At 38.8% G+C, this 27,997-nt stretch overlaps 1 protein-coding gene across 1 annotated transcript; it reads right to left on the bottom strand.

The window, feature by feature from the left end:
* On the bottom strand, window positions 1-27,985 carry LOC122728907 (probable polypeptide N-acetylgalactosaminyltransferase 8). The gene is made up of 11 exons (XM_043967616.1): window positions 27,817-27,985; window positions 22,020-22,332; window positions 16,876-17,042; window positions 9,952-10,135; window positions 8,365-8,562; window positions 7,224-7,338; window positions 4,754-4,939; window positions 3,152-3,289; window positions 2,466-2,561; window positions 1,946-2,113; window positions 1-156 (listed from the first exon to the last, which is right to left on the bottom strand). Exons 1-11 carry the CDS (start codon window positions 27,983-27,985, stop codon window positions 1-3), a joined length of 1,890 nt encoding a protein of 629 aa, XP_043823551.1.
* Between the last annotated feature and the right edge of the window lie 12 nt (window positions 27,986-27,997).

The raw sequence follows: 27,997 nt of genomic DNA, 5'->3' as shown, positions 1-27,997 counted from the left end.
TTAACCAAAGGCTTCTGGGATTCCCTGGTTTTTGACAGTATGTTGGATGTTCCATGATTGCCCAGTACATTCCTGGAAGATTAGAATGTAGGATTCTGAAGGGCCCTTCTTGATCTCCATGCACCTCTTGGTGTTTCTGTTGATGATAGCTGCCCCCTGGATAGAAAAAGAGCACAGGCATCACAGTTGAAATACCCTGACTTCCCAGTCTTTCTCCTTCCTGCCTCACACCACATCTTTTCTACCCAATAGCTGATGTTTCTGCTTTTCCTTATGCAGAAATCCATTTCAATTTGCCTAGAAGGAGATCACTGATGGCCTTCCAGATAAATTTTAGTAGGGTGCTGGGGAAAAAGAGGGGAGGCAAACAGACAGCTGATTATTAGGAAATAGAGCAAATGGGCTGCTTTTCATTTGAAGAGTTTTTGAATGAAAGGAAGGAGAGAATCATTGGAAAGGGTGGCTAATAGTGAAGAACATATGTGAAAACTGAAGAAGTCAGAAGAGAGGGCGTGATTGAAGGCATCACAGGAGTGAATGAGCCTGAGAGGCAGATCCCTCGGAAGTCAGGGTGAGATGAGACAGAACAGGAGGATCCAGCCTTAGATTTTTGAAAGTACATCTCTTTCTCTAAGAATGAAGAGGGAAATGATGACATATAGAATATATCAGAGTTCTGTCTGAACATGCTTCTTTAAGGATTATAGATAGAATTAAGGCCAATAATTCCTTTTCCTCCCCAACTTTACCTCTGGCCCCATTAAAACATGACTAGGACTGGGGAGATACCATCAGGGTCATTTGTCTCGGGGTGCTTCTTTGATTTGCTGATCCAAATGACATCCCTTCTTCCCCTTATATCTGACCAACTAATCCTGACTCCTTTCTTTGGATTTTGGATCTGTGGTTAGCAATCTAACTTGGTAGGATTTTCCCTTCAAAATACTTCTCATCATCGTTTCCTTCTTCCTATTTTTTTCAATCTGAAAAATCCCTTTTCAGATTTTATTTATTGTAACTGGTATTTATATAAACGTTAATGTTTTCAAAGTGATTTATATACATTATATCACTTGAGTTTTACAATGACCTTGTGAGTTGAGTATTCTCCGCTGTGTTGCCTCCTCTCTTATCCACATTTTACTGATAAGAAAACTAAGATTCAGAAGGGCTAGGTGACCTGTTCATAGCTATATAGCCAGGGCATATATTAAAGCAAATTTAGCCAAATCTTCCTGACTTCAAGTCTCACAAGTCCACTTGCTGGCAATCTCATTCTCTTCATTGAGAGGAAGCCTGGGGGTATAGTTTATTTATTTTTTTAATTTTTTTTGGGGGGGGGGGTTTGCAGGCAATGGGGGTTAAGTGACTTTCCCAGGGTGACACAGCTAGTAAGTGTCAAGTGTCTGAGGCCGGATTTGAACTCAGGTACTCCTGAATCCAAGGCTGGTGCTTTAACCACTGTGCCATCTAGCTGCCCCCTGGGGAGTATAGTTTAAAGACAGTGATTTTGGAATCAGAAGACCTGAGTTCAAATCTTAGTTCTGCCCCTTGTGAGTGGTATGATATTGGATAAGTTACATGACCTCTTGGAGCCTCAGATTCCATATCTACAAAATGGAGACAATAAAACTTTCTCTACCACTCTCTCAGGGTCATTGTGAAGAAAACACTCTAAACCTGAAAGGGTTTTTTATATAGGCAAGCTACAATTGCCGCTTTGTAGCTGGATTATTGCCTTCTGATTGTCAGAGCTCCTGATACATCTGTCATATCACTACCACTAAAATCTTCCTAGAATGCCACTTTCAAAATGGCCCTTCCCTGGTCAGAAACTGTGAATGCCTTGGCAAAGGGGGAATTTAGTCTTATCATACTAAGTCTAAATTCCTAACCTTGACATTCACAAAAACGAATCAGAAAAAACTCAATAGTTGCTACTCACCTGTTTAAAATCCCAAAATATGTGCATCCCCTTTTCAGCTGCTTCAGAGCATGACACTAATTTTGGCCCCCGTCCTTCTCCAAAGTCCACCAGGCATTGGAAATATGCATGCCATTTTTCATATCTCTTCCCCAGATACAGCTGTCCAGTCAGAGAGTAAAATACAATCTAGATAGGAGCAGAAGAATCTGTCAGAGATAGTTATCAGTGACACAATTCCACCCAAAGTCAGCAGACTGTTCTCTATCAGAGCTTCAAGCCAACTTTTCTTCCGCCACTGTGTCAAAATTGCTAAACACCAATATAAGTCAAGACTTTCTAAATGAAAAGGATAATCAACAAGGCAATTTAGCTATGCTGAGACGCCACAAAAGTCCCATTCTGCTTCCTCATTGTGGTATATCTCTTTGTGGTTCTCCAATTTCCCAGCTCTTCCTCCATGAGAATGATAACAAAGATTATAAGAGGTGGGGGGACAGGAGGTTTTGTCTTATAAAACTCATCTATCCAAAGAGGATACCTGTGATTCATGTCCATGGCAGTAAAACATGATCGGAGTGGTTTCTTGCTGAGGTCCTTGGTCAATGCAGAGGTTCCCATTTAAAGAATTTCTCAGCTGTTATAGCAAAACACACAGTACTTCTTGTTAAGGGAGACCAAGAAAGGAAGAGAGATGATTTCTGCTCAAGATTTATCTTTTCACACTGGTAAACAAATAGCTGCTACTCAGAGCTAAAAGTAAAGAAATTTGGTGTCCTGGGTAGCAATTATTTAATTACATGTGGAAACTGCATGGTGATGCTTCTGAGCAGTCCCTATATCCTGGTAAGACAATCCTGCCATCAGCTCTAGACCCTAAAATCAGCTTTGGGAAGATGTGAGTATTTAAGGTCACGTGGTGACATTTCTTGAATAGCCTGGTTAGCTGAGATGGATGTGGGTAGAGAGGGTGAGGAAAGGGGAAATTTTTAAAAAGTGTCTAGAGATCATGTGAGGGGAAGGATAGTTTGGATAAGAGGCAAGAAGGAAATAAAACTTAGGGGAGCATTATGGAAAATGTGCCTGGGAAATGATATCCCATGACATCCTGGCCAGAATGAATTTCAGGTATATCATAGAAAAGTCCTGGGTGTTCCTTGAACATTCAACACTATGGGACCACAGAACCTGTTTTCTTGTCATGGCAGCAATGAGGATGGTACATACCATTCCATAGGCAACAATGTTGGGAATAGGATTCAGAGATGGGTAAACATTTTTGAGGTACCAGTCAAAGCTTCTGCACTTGAGTTTTTTTCGTAGCTTTTTTCTAGAAGACACGTCTCCATAGTCAACTCCATGGTTCTGAAAAAAAAAAAAGCCAAATTTTCTTTGATTCACGCACCTCAGAATCTGTAACTTCCTTGTCTAGTGCCAGGTTGGATCATTTGAGAAGGCAACTGGGTATGTATCTAATGCCTTCTGGGTAATCTTTACATCTTGCAGTTTTCCTGGGAGAGGTAGATTAACAGGCTGGTCTTTAACCATGGAATCTAAACCCCCCAATTTAGCATAGTGGATGTGGCCTAGAGGTCATTCTACACAGCCCTAAGTCTTCCTTAAATTCTACAGTTCCTCAACAGATGGCAAAGACTGCTTCCTCACAGGTCACAGAGAAAGAAAATGGGGAAGATGAGATAAGATTAATGCCTATATTGTCTAAACACTTCAAAAATCCCAAGATATTTATTCAGCAACATTACCAAGCCAATTCAGCTTGTTTGTGACATCACAAAGGGGTGGAATAGAATGTCTCTGTACAAGGGGCAGCTAGGGGGAGGTGGGTAGGTCCAGTGGATAGAGCACTAGGCCTGAAGTCATGAAGATCTGAGTTCAAATCCCACCTTAGACACTTACTAGCTGTGTGACTTTGGGCAAGTCATTTAGCCTCTATATGCTAAATGGGGATAATAACAGCACCTACCTCCCAGGGTTGTTGTAAGGATAAAATGACATAATATCTGTAAAGTACTTGCACAGTACCCAGCACATAATAAATGCATGTAAATGTTAGCTGCTATTATAGGGTGAGAACAAGAGGTTTCCTGGGTGAAAGGAATTGCAACTTCATATTATACAATTTCATGCTAGAGTAAATGAAGAGCTGAATTCTCACAAGCAAATCACAGTATATTAGTAATTGCTCAGGCAAGCTAAGGATCCCTTTCCTGTTTAATGCCTGTAATCACTATCAAAACCTAACTCTTTCTAGACAATATATTATGAATAATCTCCCCCACAGCCCAACTACCACCAAACACATGGTTCCTACCTAATTCCTTGATCCTTTATCACACTCACTCCCAGGTTCTACCTCCCACATTTATCCCACTGCTTCCCCTTCTGTCTAGGGATCTGTATTCCCTGGCATCCTGTAAATTACTTTTCTCTGCAAAGAAACCTTAGCAAGCAGTTTGCCACATGTAGCATTTGCACACAAGCACAGGCTAACTCGTGTTAGTAACAGTTTCAGATACAAGATGCTGCCCCCATGATATATGTTTTGACCTGAGTTTGTCACTGTCAGAAATATGTGACTGGATTACTACTGTCCTTGCCAAGGGGCTTGTCATGGCTCTTTGGACCATGTTCAGAACACAGAATCCTTGACTGCTTCCATGAGACTGACTGACACTTGAGAGAAGGGAGGCAATAATGGTGGGAGGAACTTTCCTAGTAAGCCTGTGGTGGGGTTTGCATCCCTTTGTCCTTCTAGTCCTCCTTCTCTTATGCTTTTCCTTGTCCAGCTTGAGGTCCTTGGCAGATTACCTCCAGAGGCAGATTCCAAGAGAAGTAGACCATGTATTTGTATTCATCCATCCAGACTTCAGCCACACGAAGAGCATTGCGTTTCATGAATAACTTCAAATTGGAGGCATAGGGCTTGGTGGCTCGATTTAGGTGAGCAATCCGGGAACAGGGTAAGATTTCAATCTTCCCCCCACACTGCCATACCTGCATCCAGGAGAAAACCACACATGCAAGATGTGGCTAGCAAATCCCACTTACCTGACTCACAGGCTACATTTTAGCACAATTTTTGAAAAATGTAATTTAGTTATCTTACTTCCACCTTCTCCCCCTGAAATCTACAAAGCTACCTTCATTATTCATGAACTTTCTGAAATCCTAGCTTTTACATAAAGTTTTCTCTTTCTGAACAGAAGAGTTTGCTGCTTGCCCTCTGTGCCCTGAGGAAAAGTACACAGGAAACACCTCGACTGGGTCCAGAGTCATAGCTACGATTTTCTCCTACAGTGTTAATGTTGGGGGTCAGGTGGAATAAAAGGGAGGGTTACTTCATTGATGCCATAAACCTATGGTCCACTGTCCCTGTTCTGGGGACCTCCACCATACCCCAGTAGCACCATCTTCTCTCCATAAGCAAGATCCCTTGTCTATGATGCATTTCTTCTTATGAAAGTCATCAGTCTTTACTAGTCAGTTAATGAACATTTGTTAAGTGCCTAATATGTACCAGATTCTGTGTAAACAGAAAACCATTTGTACCAGAACTCAATAGATGATCCTTTGCTTTGACTCTACCCCAGATGCCAAAATTCCTAGGGTTTTACCCTTGATCTGGAGAGGAGGTCAAACCATAGAGAACTGTCCAGCTTCTCTGTTTAATTTCAACTCCACCATCCTCATCATGCCTCTCAACAGGATAAAGTCCACCAGGAAATTCATCACTGAGATTCCTTCAGCTTTAGAACTTATATCTCATCAATAGCCCCATTTGCTTTTGCTCCTCATGGGTAGAGCATTAAACTCCTCCCAAAGCCTCCCTTTATTGAGGGCTAAGAATCTCAGACATCTCTTCATATTGCTTTTCAGCCCCACCACCGTCATTATTCCAGGAACTCTCTGAATCCCCATCTCTTTTTGGCTTCCTTTTTTTTGTATTAGCTTCCTCCATTTGATTGTAATCTCCTCGAGGACAAGGACAACATTTTTTCTTTCTTATTTGTATCCCCACTGCTCAGCAAAGTGCCTGCCACATAGTAGGTGCTAAATAAATGTTTATTGTATTCTGTTGTGGTCCTCCAAAGCCATAGAGAAATACCCCTTTGGCAAGAGAGGAAGAAATAATTACAGAAAAAAGTCATTCAAGTAAATTGAATTGAGATAAAGGTCCACAAGTTAAAGGGGGAGGGGCAGTTATTACATAAAATTTAAGTTAAATCAGATCCTTGTTGTTGTTGATGATGATGATCAGTCATTTTGATTGTATCTAACTCTTTGTGAAAACCCATTTGGGGTTTTCTTGATCCATTTTATTTACATTTTATTTACTATGTTATCCAAAGCATATCCCAGTCTTGTGCTTGGTTAGATAAGTATAGATCTTTTTTTTTTTTTTTTTTTGCGGGGCAATGGAGGTTAAGTGACTTGCCCAGGGTCACACAGCTAGTAAGTGTCAAGTGTCTAAGGCCGGATTTGAACTGAGGTACTCCTGAATCCAGGGCCGGTGCTTTATCCACTGCGCCACCTAGCCACCCCCTTGGTTAGATAAGTATGGAAAAAGTATTGAACTGAAGCTCATCAAATGCTACATTGGGCTGTGTTACAACAAAGTAAAAGCTTGTTCAGTTCCCCATTGGCAAGTCATACCAGCAACACTTTTTGATATGTATCCTGGGTTCCATTCACCCCAATTTCCTCTGACTAGCATGACATGGTGGTTAGAGTCTTGCACTTAGATTAAAGCATGCCTGGTTTTGAATACTGTCTCTAATACTTAAAAGACCATGAGCAAGTCACTTAACCTCCCTGAGCCTCAGTTTCTTCATCTGTAAATGGAGTCAATAATATCCCTAGAGTCCATAAGATTGTTATAAAACAAATGAGATAGTGTGTGTAAAACACCTCACACACCTGAATAAATGTCAGCTATTATTATCATTGCCACTTAAAACAAGCTATCGTGCTTATGTTCAAGTTTCTTAGGTAACTCGAAGGCACATATTCAGAGAGTACTGTGAAGCCTGTACTTTTCTTTCAGGGAGAAGAGGCAAAGGAACAAGACAGAAACCTTAATTCCCTCCCTACCATGTGGAGTTACTGTGCTAGATTTCACTAATCCCTGAAAACTTCACCCCCCCAAAAGTCCGGCCTAGTTTCCCATAGTTCCATCTAGTTGCTTGGCAACATGGGCATTTGAGCCTCACCCTAAACAGAAATCCAACCTTGCCCAATGATTCCCATCATTTAAACAGGAAAGGCAATAGAAATCTACCCTCAGGGCCAGCTCCACATTCTCTCCCCCATAGATCATCATGCCAGCATCCAGGGACCCAATCATTCTCAAGAACAATCTGTTTGCAGCAAAGACACCCATGACCGAAGGACTCCTGTAAGAAGACACAGCAGAAAGGTCACTACTTCCTCTACTGAAGAATAGAAAGGGATGGGGTGCAGGAGTGGAAGTAGGGAACAGACTTGGGACCATAGAAACGTGGTAGGTTGGGAAGGAAGGTTTGACTTGAAGAGACATTCCAGAGATCTTAAAAAATGGAATTTAATTAATTTTTAAAAGAGCAGTGAGAATTTTACATTTAAATTTTTATTAATTTTTATTAATGTCAAGATTATTCAATTAATTATTAATGCATTTATTGTTAACTTTATATTGATTAAATTAATTAAATTTTAATTAATTTTTTAAAGAGTTGTGCTAAAAATATGAGCTGTTACATTCACTTTTTTTTCTTTTTCTTTTTCTTGTGGGTCAATGAGGGTACATTCACTTTCAAAGGAGGTAACTGTATTTAGTTAAGTGTTTTACTTTGTTTTACAAGAGACCTCTCATGTAATAATCTGTAAATATTTGTAATGTAAAATAAAATAATTCAATAAAATTGAAACCAATATTTTTAAAAGATCTTTTTTAAAACTTAAGGTATTTTTGGTAAAAAAACAAAAACAAAAACAAACTACAAAATAAATCAATAAAATGTAAAAAAAAAAAATAGAAGCATTTAGGGGGCAGCTAGGTGGTGCACTGGATAAAGCACTGGCCCTGGATTCAGGAGGGCCTGAGTTCAACTCTGAACTCAAACACTTGACACTAGCTGTGTGACCCTGGACAAGTCACTTGAACCTCATTGCCCCCCACACACAAAAAAGAAAGAAAAAATAAAAGCATTTTGGTCCTGCTTCAAGTCAAAAGAATAGACTTTAAAGGACCTCTGAAGTCCCTTTGTAACATGAAGAACCGATGGTTTTCTGTTTAAATTGGGCTTGGTATATGGGGTCTCTAATATACAGCAAAGTCTGATGAGAAAAGGAAAAATACCCTAACTGATTATTTCTGCATCCCATTTGCAAGAATTCAAATTTCTGAGTAGCTTTTCCTTTTCCAAGCTTTCCAAACTTACTTCACAGGTGCAGTTTCATCTTTCAGGAAAAACCAGTCCATTGGCATATAATCAAAGAGGCACCAGAGTTCCCAGTCAAAACCAATGGGAGCCATTGAATATTGATGCAATTCTAAGGTATCAAAAGAAATTTTGTCCAATATTGGTGATACAATCACAGTGCGGTCTTCTTTGATCCGAGCTAAGATGGGTTCTGCCCTAGACCAACACCAAAAAGAGAGAGAGAATATAGAAATGTCAGTGAAATCCAGAGAAAGTTGATGCAAATACCTTCCACATTCACTCCCACCTTTTGTATCTTTTCCTTTTTTGTGAAAAAGGGTAAACTGACTAACTCACAACTACACAAGTTGGTGGCTCAGGAAATGTTGGGGCAAAACCAGGGATTTGTGTCAGAAATAGGGTATGCCTAAAAAGTATTCTTCAACACTGAGAGGCAACAATCGCAGGATGAATCTTACTCTAGAGAATCCCAAAGGATGCATGGTGGTTCCAGGATAATCTGTAAGAGCCCTGAGATATTCTTGATTAGGGATTTACAGTCTGATACAGAGAAACAAAGTATGGACTAAGATTATCATCCCTATTTGATAGCCTGGCATATTGAAGCCTGGAACAAGGGCAGGAGGAGAGCAAACTTACTGGTGTCAGAGATAGAGAAAAGATTAGGGGCCAGATCTCCTTGTGCTAAAGTATCATGTGAAAGTTATGATCTGGTAAAGATTATTCCTATACTAGATGAAAAGGCTCACCCATTTCTGTGCCCACACTTTCCAAGTGACATACCTTGGTCAATTGGTTCTCCCATGAACTTTGAATAAGGAGACTTAAGTTGAGTTCCTAGCTCCAACACACTCTGGCTGTGTAAATATATACACATTTAATCTTATCCAGCCCCAGCTTCCTCTTTTTATAAGATTGTTCTTGTAAAACCTCATGGGACAGGGGGCAACTCAGTGGTGCTGTGGATGAAGCACCAGCTCTAGATTCAGGAGGACCTAAGTTCAAATCTGGCCTCAGACACTTGACCCTTCTAGCTGTGTGACCCTAGGCAAGTTACTTAAACCCTCATTGCTCCACAAAAAAACAAAACAAAAAACAAAAACAAAAAAGCAAAAAACCTCATAGGATTGTCATGAAACAGTGCTTTGTAAACCATAAAGTGCTATATAAATATAAGTGTGTGTGAGAGACACATATATGTACACACACACACACATTCTACTCCTGCAGACAGGATTGCTATAAAATATTTTAATCTTAAAGAATCTTGGAGAAAATTTCACCATAACCTTTTACTGAACAAATGAGAAAAATGATTTCCAGGAAGGTTAGGTGACTTCTAAGGCCACAAGGACAGGTAGTAGCAGATTTAGGAATAAAACTAAGTCTCACTTTAAACCTAGGGCTTTCCACAAAACACCATGCTGTCTGCCTTGGCTGATTAAAATCCAAGAAACAAGGACTCTCTTCTCCTTTGGCTTTTCTATTACCATATCCATATCTACTTCCTCATTTCCTGGACTATGGAGGGTCCAACGACTCACTGCCTTTTTCCAGGTGGGTAACAACTCAAGGGAGCCTCACCATCCAGTGTTGACTTCCACATGAGCATCCAAGATGGCAACCACATCTGCTGTGGCAGCTTGATAGCCAGAGAGGCGAGCCTGCGTAAGGCCTCTTCTTTTGGTATGACGTATTAGTTTCAGTAGTGTGGGATACTTCTTTTTGTAAAGCTGGATCTGTTTGTTCAAATCGCTCTTGAGCTCCTCTGCCAAAAAAGCACATTTTTTGCTGAATTTCTTGGACAAGTATTTGATGATACTGAAATTTTCATGTTCCAGAGGGCAGAGGACATGTATGCATGATACTAAACAATTAGGCAGTTTCTACTTGTTCCAATATGTCTACCCTGACAAAGGAACAACTGTGTTACTGTACTCCAGGGTAATTCACTCTCTTGTTATTCAGCTTTGGGCCCTGAATGGGTTCAAGTAGTATTATCTCCCCCTGCCAAAAGATTCTTATTCATTCTTACTTCAGAGGGAAAGAAGTATATCCAAGTAGCCTATTATAGATTTAGATTGGGTGATAGATTAAAAGTTGGTCTCAGATAATGGAAATGTAGGATCAAAGATACAATCATAAGGCCTTGTTTAGTGGCCCCTGTCAGACTCAAGTTTAAATCATGGAAATATTCCTGGTAAATCAATGATTTGACTTACCTGACCCAGGGAAGTCTCTTGAGCTCTCCAATCCTCAGTTCCCTCATTTGCAAAACTGGCAAAATAATAGCACCTATCTCGCAGAGTTATTGTAAGGGTCAGAGGATATCTTATATGTAAAATACTTTGCGAAATTTAAAGCACTCTATAAATTCTAATATTGTTAACTGTGACAGGTGAAATGTGACATAACTGAAGAAACAAAGATTTGAGCTTCCAAGCATATCAATTTATTAAGCAATTCATGTCAATTGCATAACAAATCAGAACCAGGTCTCCTCAACTTGACACTGGATCACAAATACAGAGGGAAAACAGATTTTTATGGATTAAAAGCAAACAATTAACAAGGTATAAGCCAGGATGCAATATTATTATTGTTCATTTTTCAGGTATGTCCAGCTCTTTGTGACCTCATTTAGGATTTTCTTGGCAAAGATACTGGAGTGGTTTCCCTCTTCCTTTTCCAGCTCATTTTACAGATGAGGAAACTGAAGCAAACAGGGTTAAGTGACTTACCCAGGGTCACACAGTTAGTAAGTGTTTAAGGCCAGATTTTAACTCAGAAAGATGAGTCTTCATTACTTCAGGTCTGGCATTCTATTTCCTCCTGCACCATCTCACTGCCCATATGATTAGGCAATATGATTTCTAATTATAAGATCATGGGCTTTCCAAATTAGGAGAGGGGAAAGCGAGCAACTGTACTTTCTTAGATGTGAAACAGGATGTCACTTAATTTCCATAATTAGCAAATCTGTGAAATTCATAAGGAAATGAAATTTAGGTCTCAAAATGGAGTGCATTTTACAAGGTGAAGTCTTGGTTCTCACAGTTCTCTTAATTCCCCACTTTGATTCATGGGGGGAGGAGGCCAGCCCAGCCCAGTCCACCCCCACCAGGATCATTTATTTTTATTTATTTATTTATTTATTTATTTTTGGTGAGGCAATTGGGGTTAAGTGACTTGCCCAGGGTCACATAGCTAGTAATTGTTAAGTGTCTGAGGCTGGATTTGAACTCAGGTCCTCCTAAATCCAGGGCCGGTGCTCTATCCACTGCGTCACCTAGCTGCCCCAGCCACCAGGATCATTTATAAGCCAAATTTATAAGGTTTTTTAATGTATTCATGCTGACCATGAACATTATGTGCCAAGAAAAGACCTATCCACTGTACCACCTAGCTGCCCCAAGGCCTCATTCTTAAGACAACTCTAAAGGACCCTCTGCTTCTCCGGTTCCAACTCACTTGTAGAGATTCCTAGATAATTCTGCTAAAATTTGCCAGTACCAAGACAAATACAATTTGGTACAATCTTTTTCAAACCTGAAATTTCAGAGAACTCCAGTTTTTAAACACTATTTACTGTGGTATATATCTTTACCTAAACCTTGTACCTGATATAAAAATATAAAAAAAAGTTATGAGGATCTAACTTGTAAAACGAAGCCTTCTGTTTTTTTTAAAATTCTCAGACAGAAACTTTAAAATGGGAAAAGAATTTCATTTTCTTTACAATTATCAAAACAATTTTTTGTGTAAAATATTTAACCTACTTTTGAGAATTTTTTATTAAAACATAATCAATCCTGAATTTCTATACTAGAGACATTTGGAAGTCAAATATATATACACATACATATATATGTATGTGTTTATGTATACATATGTATACATATGTATTATATGATTAATATATGTTAGATAAAACAGTACAATCTGTTGCTTTTTAAAAATTTTATTAGTTCATTTAATTAGAAAACTTTTACCTAACATCTTTGTCTTATTAGTTTATCTAATTCCCCCTTAAAAGAATATCATATCCATGTTATAATTTCACCACAAATACAGATTAAAATTGTAAGATTTTTTTCATACTTCCATCCTATTATAGTAACTCAGAGATAAGAGAATTATGGAAATTGTGTAAACAAAACTGGTTTGTAAAACTGACTCTCTTTGGAGATCTGTTCCATTTTCATGTAAATAAGCCCCCAATATTTCCTCCAGTTGGAAATCAGATGACCTAATCTTGTATCCTGGTATCCTATTAATTGTTTGCTTTTAATGCATAAAATCCACCTTCCCCTATATTTTGTGTCCAGTGTCAAGCTGAGGTGACCTCATCCTGATTTGTTATGCAATTGGCATCTATTGCTTAATAAATCAATATCTCAGAATCTTAAACCTTTGATTCCTTAGTTATTTTCAAATTTCATCCATCATATAACATTATTATTATTGTTTTACAAAAGTATATTTTCTTCAGTAATATAACAAGAGAAATAGTTGAAGCAGTTGTGGTATATGATTGTGATGGAATATCATTGTGCTAGAAGAAATGATGAGCTTGATAACATTAGGAAAACATAGATAGACTTGCATCAAATAATGAAGAGTGAAATGAGCAGAACCAAGAGAATATTGTATACAGTAACAGCAATATTGTTTTGAGAATAATATAGCAAGAATGGAAGTTACAAAGCATTTTCCTTTCTCTCCAACACCTGAGACAATATTTCCTTATGCCACCTCATTGCTCAATGATAGTGAGCTCAAACTTAAAAGCATTTTCTCCCTAGCATGAATCCTATCAAGTTCATTTGTGAATTTAGCACAGTTAATAGATGAATTGCCATAGCTCCCTCTTGTCTGCCTTTGACCTAGGCTGGGTCAAATAAGTTTGAGGTTTCTTTCCTCATTATCTGGCTTATGGAAAATCCTGGCAAAGACCACAATGATAAATGGTTAAAGGAAGGAAATACAAGATATCACTCACCATATGAAAAAAAGCTAACAACAACAAAAAAAGGAAAACAACAAATGTTGAAGGAGCTATTGGAAAAGAGACACATTGATGCACTGTTGATAGAGCTGTTAATTGGTTTAGCCATTTTGGAAATCAACTTAGAAGTATGTCTTAAAAGGCACTAAACAGTGTATGAAAACCAACAATAACAACTATGATCACAGAGAGGCAGATACAACTGAAACAACCACACAACAATAACATAACAAAGAAAACAAAAAGGAAGAAAAACACAGTTTAGCAAAACTAAACAACATACTGAAAAAGTCTGCCATTATATGTAACATTCCATATCTGCAGAGTCCTGCATCTATAAAGGAAGCACAGGAAGTGATTTCTCATTTCTTCTTCTTTAGGGCCAAAGTTGGTCGTAGTAATTTCACTGCATTCTACCCCTTGATCTTTTCCTTTTTTGTTAGTTTTTTCATATATATATATATATATATGTATATATATATATATATATGTAATAGAATACTATTATATGTTATATGTAATAGAATACTATTATATGTTATATGTAATAGAATACTATTGTGCTATAAGAAATGAAGAAAGATAGTTTTAAAGAATCTGGAGAAGACTCGTGAAATAATGTTCAGTGAAATAGCAGAATGAGGATAAGTAATTCTACAATAACATCAATATTATAATACGCAATTCTGTGAGAACTCTGATCAACACAGTGATCAATCATGATTTCAGAGGAGATCTGTCAATGGAACATGGAAGGAGCCCTTACTAAGGCAAATAAACCATATTTTAACATTCAACAACTAGATACACATGTGAATATGCTATGAGTCTTTAAGAATTATGCCTCAAATGATGTTAAACATTGTAAAGTTAAACATTTGTTGAATTTGCTTCAATTTATATTTGAGAGTGATTGGGAACTCCACATCCCCCCAACCCCATTTGTGGTAACTTTAGGCCCTCCCTAATGACTTTTTTTCTTTTTCTTTTCTTTTCTTTTTTCCCCTAATTTATTTATTTATTTATTTAAGTTTTCAACCTTTGTTTAGATAAGATTTACAATTTCAATTTTTTCTCCTTCCCTCCCCTCTCTCCCCCTTCCCCTAGACAGCAGGTAATCTGATATATAGCATTAAACATATTTCTGTACCCTAATGACTTTTTAAAAAATTTTGGAATAGAGCTTTGATGAATGGGCTGCTTAGGACTTTTTTTTTGTGGGGCAATGAGGGTTAAGTGACTTGCCCAGGGTCACACAGCTAGTAAGTGTCAAGTGTCTGAGGTGGGATTTGAACTCAGGTCCTCCTGAATCCATGGCTGATGCTTTCTCCACTGTGCCACCTAGCTGCCCCTGCTTAGGACTTTTTATATAGCATTTAGGAAATCATTAATAATTTTGTTAAATGGATTTTGTTGACAATTTTCAATGAAAGTCACTTTGGGTGGTCCTTGAAATTAAAATACCTGAGCCTTGCCAGGAGGCTCAACAATTGGAGATAGAGGGAAATGTGCCAAAGTAAACTAATTTGCTTATGTTAAGGGCTAAAATTCTAGCTAGTCTGTCTAAAATATCCAATGAGTGGTCGCCAATAAATTATAAGCTTTAGCAAGAGTTAAACTTTTAAGCGTTTATTAAAGAGAATACGGGGCAGCTAGGTGGCGCAGTGGATAGAGCATCGGCCCTGGATTCAGGAGTACCTGAGTTCAAATCCGGCCTCAGACACTTAACACTTACTAGCTGTGTGACCCTGGGCAAGTCACTTAACCCCAATTGCCTCACTAAAAAAAAAAAAAAAAAAAAAAAAAAAGTAAAGAGAGAAAGAAAGGCCTAGATTCCTATCTGTTAAAGGAAGAGAACATTTCTAGCTCCGCTCTCCACCAGAGTTCAGAGGAAAGAGAGCCAGACAGAGCGCTAGTCTCTTCCTTCTTCCTCCCACTACTCAACGTCACTTCCTGATGCCAAAGAAAAGACTCCTGGTCTTGCCCTCAAAGACCTTCGCTTCATGGGCGGAACTCTTCTACAGTAAGTCTCCAGCAGGTGGCGTCATTCCAATCGTTACACTTAGAAGAGTGGTGGGGGTAGGGAGGAATGGGATACAACCTCACTGTAAAAGGAGAGACAGTGCTTGTTCTTGATCCAAAACTATAATTCCTTTGGGACACCCAGAAAAGTGGGTACTAGTGCAGACCCGTGCTTCACTTCTATGTCCCAGCAGAAATGTTGACTGCTCATACATGGCAACTAAAACTTGCCTGGAAGAGTTTTTGGTCCTTTCTTCTTTGTTTCTTGTTCTCTATGCATAGATAAGAGAACAGCAATCAAGATAGATGGTCTTAGTTTTGGTGCAGTGCCCGTGGATCCCAACATAAGGGGTCAGCAACAATGATCAGGCACCAGGGGCAGCAAAGTAAGCAGTAGCATGGGGACTGGTGGAATGAGTATTGTTGAGGATGATGGGGGAATAAGTCCCTTATAGGGTCCAGAGGTATGGCAGTGAACTGTGGCAGGCCCTTTGCTAACTATAATCTCTGGGGGTAAAGAACCCAGTGGTCAATATACAGTCCCTTCTTAGGAAGTCTTGGAAGATTAAACTGGCTGTCCAGTTCTCCTGTAAGAAGAGAGATCCTCAGTGGAGACTTCTAAAGGAAAAAAAATAAACGGCATGCATAAATTCTTTCCATAGAACTCCCTGAATGCAGTGAAATAACTGTGACTAACTTTGGCCCTAAAGAAGAAGAAATGAGAAATCACTTCCTGTGCTTCCTTTATAGATGCAGGACTCCACAGATAAGGAATGTTACATATAATGGCAGATTTTTTTCAGTGTGTTGTTTAGTTTTGCTAAACTGTGTTTTTTCTCCCTCTTTGTTTTCTTTGTCATGTTATTGCTGTGTAGTTGTTTCAGTTGTGTCTGACTCTCTGTGACCACAGTTGTTGTTGTTATTGTTTGGGTGGGTGGGGGGCAAAGATACTGTAGTGATTTGCCATTTCCTTCCCTAGCACATTTTACAGATGAAGAAACTGAGGCAAACAGAGTTAAGTGACTTACCCAGGGACACACAGCTAGTCAGTGTCTGAAGCTGGTCTTTCTGACGCCAGGACCAGAGCTCTATCTACTGTGCTACCTAGCTTAATGCATGGCTTTCCAAGAGGGGTAGAAATGTAGCAGATGTAAAAATGGGAATGTAGTTGATGTAAAAACAAAAAAAAATGTTAATAAAAATTTATTTTTAACTGCCAGTTGAAAAATTTTATCAACTCTTTCTTTCTATTCTCCAGGCCAAATCAGCCCAGTTCCTCTGTGCCTTCATCATTGGCTGTATTTCCTGTCTCTTTCATCATATGTGAGACTCTTCTCTGGATCCTCTCCATATCCTCTCCATCCTTTATGTAGGCTCAAAAGTATTTGTTAATTCCATTGTAAGGCTGTTTCAAACTTTAAACCAGAACCAAGCCCCCTTCCTAGCATTCATGTGGATACCTTAACCAAATTACTTACCATTTGAACTAAAGTCATCTACCAGGATGATCTCCTTAAGCAAGTGAGAAGGGGTCTTACTGATGATACTGATGATTGCTCTATGGATAACAGACATGGCTTCATTCATCAATGTGAGAATGACACTGAGGGTTGGGAGTTGGCGGGGATATTGCTTCTCAAGACACCTGTGAAAATTACATTATTATTATTATTAATCAATCAAACAATTAACATGTAGAAAAGGGAGCTTTAAAACATACCTAACCCAGTCCCTTGCCTCTAGTCATGACTTTGCAATACCTCAAGTGGACCAGAGTGGCTTTCTACCCAATAGCCAAGCCAATCGGGGACAGAGAAACCCTCATTTATTGATTCCAGTGACAAGCATGGAGTTTTTCTATATGCCTGGCTTAAGTCCTTCCTACTACAATAAAATCCTCTTCCATTTGTCTTATCTTCATGGGGTATTTTCCTGTAGGTGTCACACAGGTCCTTCAAACTCATTAAGACCATCCAAACCAAATGCAATTTCTTACTGCACCCTACCCTGCCCTCAACCCTCTGGCTCCCCACCCCAAAAAAACCCTTGGCTCCCTTTCCCAGCTTCTACAATCAAGGCACTGACATTCTCCCATTTCTAGATTTGAAATTTTATTGTTATTTCTGTTCCTTGCCATTACTTTATCCCATATAAAGTGAGTCAGTAAATCCAGACCATTTTTTTCCAATCTGTTCTTTTCACATCATTCCGATTCAACTTTAGTCAAGGCCTCATTACTTCATACCTGGGAGACAATCAGGTAGTTCAGGGGATAGTGATTCATACCTGGAGTCAGGAAGACTCATCTTTCTGAGTTCAAATCTGGCCTTAGACTCTTCCTAGCGATATGATCCCTGGGCAAGTCACTTAACGCTGTTTATCTCAGTTTCTTCATCTGTAAAATGAGCTGGAGATGGAAGTGGAAAGCCACTCCAGTATATTTTGCCAAGAAAACTCCAAATGGGGTCACAAAGAGCCAGGCTTGACTGAAAAAAAAAATGACTGAACAACAACTTCATACCTGGAGGCCTGCAATGATTGCCACAGGTCTCTTCTCAATCACCTGCAAGGCCCACTGCTTTTAAAATGTTACCTCACTGATCAAAGGCCCACTCAAACCATTCCCTGCTTAGAAGACCATAGCTCAACCCCTTAGCCTGGAAATTGAAGATCTATATCTCCCTACTTTATTGAAATGCAACTCTGAAAATTCCTTTGAATTGACCTCCTCTTGGCCCAATGAGGCCAATCTCACTACTTACTGTGCCTGTCCCTGAACCTTTGCCCAAGCTGATATGTCTGTTTTGCATATCCTTTCCATTTCTTCCCTACTGATCACATTCCATCAGATCCAACAAAGATCAGAAAAAGCCTTAACCCTGCATGAAGCCCTACTCAGCTCCCACTGATCTCTCTCTTCTCTGATTTCCTACTGCACTTATGTCTATACAACAGGACTTGAACACTTTATCATAATTACGCTATCTAGCATGCTATCTAATCTTAAGGTTTGGAAAGTGCTGTACAAGTATTTTATCCTGACAACAAGCCTGGGACATAGATGCTATTATTATCTTCATTTTACAAATGAAGGAATTTAGGCAGACAGAGGTTTTGACTTGTTCAGCATCATATACCTTTTAAGTGTCTAAGACGGACTTTGAACAAAGGTCTCATTGACCCTGGGTATAGTAGCATTGTGGCATGCTGTTTCTATCTTATGTCATTCTTGATGCTGTTCATTTTGTTTCTGGTTTGTATCTTGTCCCATCAGTCTTTTGTAACTGTGAAGGTCCCTTATGCTTCTTTGATATCCCCAAGGGTCTATTATAGTTCTATTAAAAGCCAGACATTGATCCATACCTGATGAATTGAACTGAGATGAAGAATAGCCTATTACCATCCTACTTACTGACATTCATAGCCCCATAAGCAACAAAATACAATTAAGATAAAAAAAGAATTGATGAGCAGGAAAACTTATGTAAACTCATTCAAAGTGAAGTGATTAGAACCAGGGAAACAGCATGATTGTAATGATATCAATTGTGAATGACTTAGCTATTCTGATCAATATAATGATCTAAGACAGTTAAAAAATTTTTTTCCTTTTTTTTTTGTTTTTTTGATCTAAGACAATTTTAAAGAACTTGGGATGGAAAATGCTATTCACCTCCAGAGAAAGAACTGATGGAGTCTAAATGCAGATCGAAGAATTTTTTTTCCAATTTCTTTGTTTTTCTTGCTTTTATTGTCACATGGCTAATATGGAAATAGGTTTTGCATTTTTCACATATATAATTTATATCACATTTCTCGCCTTCACAATGTGTAGGGGGATGGGTGGGAGAGAAGGAAAGAATTCAGAATTCAACATGATTTTTTGAAAATATAAATGTTTAAAATAAATATTTTAATAAATAAATAACTGAATGAATGAATAAATAAATAGCCCCATAACCTTTCCATAAAGATTTCTCCCTATACCTTGTCAGCCACAAACCTTTGGATTATTTTTCCTTATTTTTGCCCTGGACCTGTTTCACTATATATATATATATATTTTTTTTAAACCCCTCTCCAACCTCTCCTGTCTACCCTCTTCTCTTTTGCTTTGGATTATCCAAAGCTTTTTGGAATAGGGGTTGTTTTAATGTTTTGTTTTGGTTTGTTTGTTTGTTTGTGGTTTTATTTATTTATTTGGTTTGGTGGGACAATAGGGGTTAAGTGACTTCACACAGCTAGTATCAAGTGTCTGAGATCGGATTTGAACTCAAGTCCTCCTGAATCTAGGACTGGTACTTTATCCACTGCTCCATCAAGCTGCCCCCTATTTTAATGTTTTGTTTTTTTAAATTTTATTTGTTTTTATATTGATATCCCTAGTGCCTGGAACATAGTACTTTTGAAAAATAAGTTCTTGTTGAATGATAGATTGATGGATAGACTCCTCTCCTATCTGTGTGGCTGCTCCTTCTCAGACTTCTTTGTTGGATCATGACCCACGTTCCAACCTTCTTACTGTGGCTATATCCTTTGAACTCCATCCTGGGCCCTCTTCTCTTTTCTTTCTAACATGGTGGCCTCATCCACTCCCACAAGTCCAGTTGTTAACTCAATACAGAAACCTCCTAGATGTCTCATGAGTTAGTGTCCTGTATTTCCTAAAACTACTTACTCTTCATTTTGAATTGGATGCCATGTCAGTCTCAACAAAGTAGTCAATACCTTTCCTCATCGTCTAGAACAGTGCCTTAAAAGTAATAATTTAATAAAGCTTTGTTAAATTTAAGTAGGAATGAATGGAACTTTCTTAAAATGATAAATAACATTTATCTAAAACCATCAGCAAGCATTATCTGTATTGTAATGAGGATAAGCCAGAAACCTTCCCAATAAGATCAGAAGTGAAACAGCCCATTATCATCACTATTATTCAATATCGTCCTGGAAATGTTACCTATAGCAACAAGAGGAGAAAAGGAAATTGAAGTAACAGAAATAAAATGAGGAAACAAAACTATCATTCCTTTCAGACAATATGATGATATTCTTAGAGAACCCTAGAGAATTAACTAAAAAAACCAAAACCAAACAAAACAAAATAAAACTAGTTGAAACAATAAACAGCTTTAGCGAAGTTACAGGATATAAAATCAACCCCCATAAAGCTCATATATAAACCCTCATATTTGTACATATTACCAACAAAGTCCCCCAGGAAGAGACAGAAAGAGAAATTCTATTTGAAATAACTTCAGACAAGTCTACCTGCCAAGACAAGTCTAGAGGCTATGTGAACACAATTATAAAACACTTTTCGCACACACAAAACCAGGCTACCCTGCATTGTGCTGTGCCATTTTCACCTCTCTAGCTTCCTTCTAAGTACAGCTCAATTGCTACATCCTTTATGAGGCCTTCTCTGATTGTCTCCAGCTGCCTTCCCTAATTCCTTCTCCATCCTCAAATTGCTTTACTTTTACTATGTATATATTTTACATTTGCTTATATATGCACATGTTATTTATCCCCTAAAGAATATAAGTTCTTTGAAGTCAGTCTGATTCTTTTTTTATCTTTCTGTATCCATCCCTTAATGCAGTGCTTGGCAAACAGTAGGTATTTCATAAATGTTTATTGATTGATTGATTGATCGATTGTCAAAATTTGCAAGTTCCCAGACCACATTAGTGGGACAAAAGATTTCACTACTAATAGTGATGAAGCAAATTCAGGGGATGCTGGATAATGCCCCTGATTATCAAGGATTGTTTTTGGCTTTTGCTAGTCTGACTCTGTAAAGCATTATATTTATTCTTATGATTGGAGAAAATGAAAAGTGTGTACAGCACTTATACACACACTGTATCACTATTTACTTGTTTGTGTGTTCCCTTAACAATATTTCCTCTTTGCTTGGTCTTTCCCTAATTTAGCCCTAAAGTCAATGAGGTCACAGTATTTCTCATGTGCCTTGCATAGTGATGAATTTTTCCATATTTGTAAATTGAAGGAAAGAGGAAATAAAAAAGAATACAGAGATATTTGGATGGATAATTTGGGAGAGAATGGTATATAAACTGGGTCCTGAGTGGCTTCCAATAATTTACTTAGTGTTTAGTGCCAACTTTCTTTTCTACAAAATGAGAGGGTTGGAAGATGCAATCTCTAATTCTGAGAGCTCCAAGGATCTGTCCAGCCTCCCTTTGATATGTATTCTAGAATTATCTTGTGACCACTCTGCATCCATTTCATAACCTGTGGAATGAAAGTAAACTCTACTCAGCCTTCCTGGGTCCACTGTCCAGCCCTTCAAAACCATTCTCACTGTTTTTTCCCTTCTTTCATCACCTTTAGTACCTTCTCAAAGGTACAACTCTTAATCAAATAAAAACTCTGGACTGCTTAATATCTTTTTTTTTTTAAGTGAGGCAATTGGGGTTAAGTGACTTGCCCAGGGTCACACAGCTAGTAAGTGTTAAGTGTCTGAGGCTGAATTTGAACTCAGGTACTCCTAACTCCAGGGCTGGTGCTCTATCCACTGCGCCACCTAGCTGCCCCCGCATAATATCTTAAATCATCTAACTTCTTTATTAGAACAACTGCAATGCTATTGTACCTGGGGCTTCGAAAGTCTTTAGTAGAGCGATTGAGAGGCAGCTGGTTGCTCAGGTACACATTGTATCCAAACTGAATGAAAAGTTCCTGGGCCAACACCTGTTGGGATTCAGTCAAGCCTTCACCCCAGTGTTGGAAAAGAACTGAGTTTGGGAAAACTTTTTTTGGTGGCTTGTGTTCTACTTCCTCCTGAGCCCTAGTTTCTGGTGCTACAGGGGCCTGTGTTCTGTCATCTTCTAGTCTTCTTGATGCCTTGGTAACAGTCTCTGGCTGCTTCATCTCTTTTTGCCTCCTGGTGTGCCCTGTGGAATCCTCTGCAGAAGGGATGTAGGGTGGAGAGGGGAGAGAAGGAAAGTGGGGAAAAGGGAAAAAATATACATAGTTCAAGCAACTCTGATCACACAGACATTTCTTTATAACCAATTTTTTTTCTGAGGTTACTGGGAGTCCAGGATCAGGTGGTCTGGGTGCCAGAACGAGTGAAATGGTTCACCCATTCCTTCCTTTTCTACACAGCAAATATGGTCCAGGAGTATTGCTCTCCTTTGGGAAGGGTGGCAAGTAGGAGTTCAAGGATGACTGCCTCCTCTCTCTAATCTACAAGACATTCTTAAAGAGATTTTAGAGGGCTCATGAACTTGGATTGGGGGAATTACACTTTTATATATAATTGGTTTCCTTTGTAAATATGATTTTATTTTGTATGCTTTAAACATTATTTTGTGGGGCAGCTAGGTGGCGCAGTAGATAGAGCACTGGCCCTGGAGTCAGGAGGACCTGAGTTCAAATCCAGCCTCAGAAACTTAACATTTACTAGCTGTGTGACCCTAGGCAAGTCACTTAACCCCAATTGCCTCACCAAAAACAAAAATTATTTTGTGTAATCCATCAATAAGCAGGTCTGAAAGCAGGTAGGTAGTTTAGTGAGTAGAATGTTAGGTCCAAAAAGAATCCAAGAAGTTGTTGTTATTCAGTCATGTCCAACTCTTCATTACCCCATTTGGGGTTTTCTTGGCAAAGATATTGGAGTGTTTGGCCATTTCCTTCTCCATCTTATTTTATAGATGAAGAAACTGAGGGAAACAGGATAAAGTGACTTGCCCAGTGTCATACAGCTCATACTGGATTTGAACTCAGGTTCTCCTGACTCCAGGGTCAGTGCTCTATCCACTGTGCCACCTAGAATCCAAGAATACTTGAGTTCAAATTTGGCCTTAGACACTTACTAGCTGTGTGATCCTGGGCAAGTCACTTAAGCTCTGTCTGCCTCAATTTCCTCAGGTATAAAGTGGTGATTACAATAGCACCTAAATCCCAGGGTTGTTGTGAGGTTCCAATGAGATGATATTAATAAAGTGCTTAGCAGAGTGCCCAGCACATAGTAGGTGGTTAATAAATGCTTATTCTCTTCTTCAAAGAATCCCTATTCTAGGACCATTAAATCTCACCAGTCTTGTGGCATATTCTTTCAAAGTTTGTATAGCAAATTAGCTCTGATATGACAGATTAATGTAGATGAGGATGTATGTTTCTAGAGCTTAATATGTTTTCCTTTCTCTCACTTTGTTGTTCTTTTGTACTGTTGTACTGTTTGTTCGTTCTCAGTCATGTCCAACTCTTCATGACTGCATTTGGAGCTTTCTTGGCAGAGATCCTGGAGTGCTTTGTTATTTCCTTCTCCAGCTCATTTTATAGATGAAGAAATTGAGGCAAACAGACTTAAGTGTCTTGCCCAGGGTCACTTAGTAAGTGTCTCAGCCACATTTGAACTCATGAAGATGAGTCTTCCTGACTTCAGGCCCAATGCTCTATTCAATGTGACACCTAGCTGCCCTTTCTACTGCTATTTCTTGATTTTTCTGGAATGTAAATTCAATCCATTTTGACAAATAAGTACTTACTCTATGTGCAATGAATGCACTGTGTCAGACGCTGGGAATGCAAAGGCAAAAAATAAATGATGCCATCCTAGCCCTCAAACAGCTTACAATGGCATAGAGAGATAAGACATTGGCACAAAGAATTATAACAAAGGGAATGTTGGACTCAGTAAAAACATGGGCTCAGGGGGAACCTAGGTGGTGCAATGGGTAGAGCACTGGCCTTGGATTCAGGAAGGCCTGAGTTCAAATCCAGCCTCAGACATTTGACACTTACTAGCTGTGTGACTCTGGGCAAATCACTTAACCCTCAATGCCCCGCCAGAAAACCAAACAAATAAAAAACCCCATGGGCTCGAATACTGTCTTTAACACTAACTAGCAGTGATACTGGGGGTGAGCCATTAAAACTGCAAGTCTCAGTACCCTCATATATAAAATAGCAATAAAAATACCCTTAGTACCCATTTCACACCTTTGTGAGGAACAAAGAAGATAATGTGTTGTTTTTTTAAAAAAACACCTTGTAAGTTTTAGAGTGCCATAGAACTGTTATTCAGTAATGATGAAGCATATTAACCACTTCCAAAGAAAGAACTGATATTGATTGAACACAGACTGAAGCATGCTATTTTTCATTTTCTTTCATGTTTTCCTTTTACTCAAATTTTCTTATACAAAATGACTAATATGGCAATGTTTTACATAATTGCACATGCACGACCTATTATCTGATTGCTCATTGCCTCAGGGAGGAATGAGAGGAGGGAGAGGAGGAATAGAATATGGAACTCAACTATAAATAAAAATGCTTATTATTATTATTTTTTTGATGGGGCAACGAGGGTTAAGTGACTTGCCCAGGGTCACACAGCTACTAAGTGTCAAGTGCCTGAGGCCAGATTTCAACTCAGGTTCTCCTGAATCCAGGGCCAGTGCCCTGAATCCACTGTGCCACCTAGCTGCCTCCTCATTATTTATTTTTTTTTTTAAAGAAATGTCAGTCAGCTTTTATTATTGGAAAGTAGTATGTCATGGTGAATTATGTAGAATTTGGAATCAGGAAGACCCAGTTTAAATCCTGCCTTTACTGAATGGGGGAAAATTATTTACTATGTATGAAGCATTGTACTAAGCCCTGTCTAGTGCTTTTCTTTTGACCTAGAGATAGCCCTTACCCTCAGGGAGTTCACATTCTAATTGAAAACAACAACACATAAATGGGGGAGTTCATGTTCATGGTTGGTTTGTGACTGTCATTTACAAAGAGCCTCCAATCTAAAGACTACATACCAGCTAGTCCCACTAATAAAATTACTCATCTAGCCCATTAGCCCCACAAAACAAAGTATTACCACTATTATTCTACAAGTCAGAAAATTATTATGTGCTCAAGAGAGGTCCAATAAACCAGTTTGGGTAGTTCAGAGAGGGAGGAAACACATCTATTTTGGTGGAACAAGGAAGGAAACTCTCAGCTGGACCTTCAGAGAAGAGAAGAATTTGAACGGATAGAAATAGGAGTGGATACTACTTGTGTTTATCAGTTGAGACATTTGCAAAATCACCTAGCCAGAAGAGCCAAGTGTAAGATCAGGAGACAATGGGTATGATTCCAGGCACAGAACCCTGGTATCAAGGGAAGTTCTGGAGGGTATGGGCATGGAAAAGCATTGGGTGTAAGTCTCTGATAATTAAAATCTTAGTCTTATGCTTTAGTAAGATTACCTATCTGGGGGCAGCTAGGTGGCGCAGTGGATAAAGCACTGGCCCTGGATTCAGGAGGATCTGAGTTCAAATCTGGCCTCAGACACTTGACACTTACTAGCTGTGTGACCCTGGGCAAGTCACTTAACCCCAATTGCCTTACAAAAAAAAAAAAAAAGGTTACCTATCTGTATGAGGAATAGGTTAATATGAAGAGGGAACTCTGTAGATGGCATGGATTAACCAAAAGGAATGCATTGCTGATGGCTATATTTGAGATAAAATACTTTGCAAAACTTAAAAAACACACTAGAAATGTTGGTTATCAATATCTACACTAACATCATCATCAGTTTTTAGTTAGGAGCGTGATTGGTAGGTAGATGGCTTGTTTAGAGGGGGATGGGGATAGAGGCTGTGCTTGTCTTCCCAATACTCATGTAGTTTAATGTGTATTCTGCCTATGAGCTCCCAAGCCTATAGAGAGCTATTGAACTGGAATCAACCATCGCCCAGGCCATGACCCTCTTCTTTCTGTCATTATTACCAGTATTGCAGGCCCATTGAAGGTAAAGAGGGATTATTATCAGCCACTGGCAACCTAGAAGCCAGGCCACATGCTGAGATTTAGAAAGAAACCAAACAGTAGTGCAAAGAGAAGGAGTTCTAGACAGGATGATCCTTCCAGGTCTAACATTTTGTAGAGATCCTACTTCCTATTTCCACTGCTATCTTTTTTTTTTTTTTGTGAGGCAATTGGGGTTAAGTTATTTGCCCAGGGTCACACAGCTAGTAAGTGTTGAATGTCTGAGGCTGGATTTGAACTCAGGTTCTCCTGACTCCAGGGCCCATGCTCTATCCACTGCACCACCTAGCTGCCCCTCCACTGCTATCTTTTAACTCAACCACTACTGCCTCCTACCTTCTCGGACTCCAGCTTTGCCAAAATTCTGCTGCTCTCAATCTGTACCCCAATGCTAACTCCTTCCCCACTACCTTGGGGATGATGGAACTTTAATATAATTGACATGTTACTATCTCCTTCATTTAAGAACCTACTGTGTGCAAAGCTCATACAAAGGAGAGGTAAAAAGACTAAAAAATCCTAGCTCCTTTAAGAGCATTTGTGGTAAAAATTTTAAACTTGCTGATTTCTATTGCCCTCTGCTCCTTCCTGCCCTGGGGCCTTTTATTATATCCCCAATCCCAGATTCCCCTTTTGTGGGAAACTCTTGATCCAAACCTTTAATGTCCTTTTGTTCATTTCAGGCACCTTTTGCTCCATGCTCTATTTCCTGAAAGTTAAGGATTCATCTGTATATTTGTTTCTGGTACTTATGTGAAGGAAAGGCCTGGCACATGCTTGATACAGACAAAAGGTCAACTCCATAGGGGTAGATAGGTGGTGCAGTGGATAAAACACTGGCCCTGGAGTCAGGAGGACCTGAGTTCAAATCTGGTCTCAGACACCTGATACTTACTAGCTGTATGACCCTGGGCAAGTCACTTAACCCTCATTGCCCCCCCCCACAAAAAAAGGTCAACTCCTGGGTACAAGGAAATATCTCACCTTTCCTCTTTGGTCCTCAGGACATTTAAAATGCTTCTAAGTAAATAATGGAGGATTGAAAATGTATCTTTGAACTCATGATGGAAAATGTTCTCCACATCCAGAAAAAAGAACTGTGGATTCTGAATGTAGATTGAACCATACTGTTTCTACTTTTGTTTTTGTTTTTTCTTTTTTGAGCGTTTTCCCTTGTGTTCTGATTCTTCTTTCACAACATGACTAATGCATAAATATGTTTAATGTGATTGTACATATATAACTTATATCAGATTGTTTTCTGTCTTGGGGAGACAGGAAGGAAGGGAGGGAGGGAGAAAAATTTGGAACTAAAATCTTATGAAAACAAATGTTGAAAATAATCTTTACATGTAACTGGAAAATAAAAAACTTTTATGATTTAAAATGAATAAAAATAAACGAATGAATGAACAGATAAATAAATAAGTGAAAAAAATAAATGAAAAATTAAAAAAAACAAAAACAAAGAAAATGCATCTTTGAACATATTTCTTAGAGTCCCCATTTCTCCAATTCCTCATTTCCCTGAACTTAAACCATAGCTGTGGACACATCGGACATACCCTTGTATAATCCTTTTATATATACTGTGTTCCTCAGGGGACCAAGTGATATAAACTTACCAAGATTGTACAGAGTCATTTTCCAAGGAGATTGATGTTCTATTTCTTCACTGTCTGACACAGAAGGAGATAAAGTATACTTCCCTTGGGGTTTTTCTGTATTGAGCTTTTGGATGATGCCAATGATAAAAAGCACCAGGATGACCAAGAAGGAAAAGAGTAGACCCATCCGTTTGGAGAA

Source organism: Dromiciops gliroides, chromosome 5 (assembly GCF_019393635.1).
Source record: "Dromiciops gliroides isolate mDroGli1 chromosome 5, mDroGli1.pri, whole genome shotgun sequence".
NCBI classification, from domain to species: Eukaryota; Metazoa; Chordata; class Mammalia; order Microbiotheria; family Microbiotheriidae; genus Dromiciops; species Dromiciops gliroides.
The sequence above is the reverse complement of the archived record's forward strand: the minus strand, read 5'-3'. Positions and strand labels throughout refer to the sequence as shown.

What these genes read in the sequence shown, in the direction of transcription:
- LOC122728907 (XM_043967616.1), bottom strand. Translation starts at nt 27,985, where the DNA reads ATGGGTCTACTCTTTTCCTTCTTGGTCATCCTGGTGCTTTTTATCATT. An exon ending in GTGGAAGTCAACACTGGATG is followed by an intron (nt 8,563 to 9,951) that starts GTGAGGCTCCCT and finishes GTGTTGGTCTAG; the next exon opens with GGCAGAACCCATCTTAGCTC. An exon ending in CTTGGAATCTGCCTCTGGAG is followed by an intron (nt 3,290 to 4,753) that starts GTAATCTGCCAA and finishes TTTTTTTTTCAG; the next exon opens with AACCATGGAGTTGACTATGG.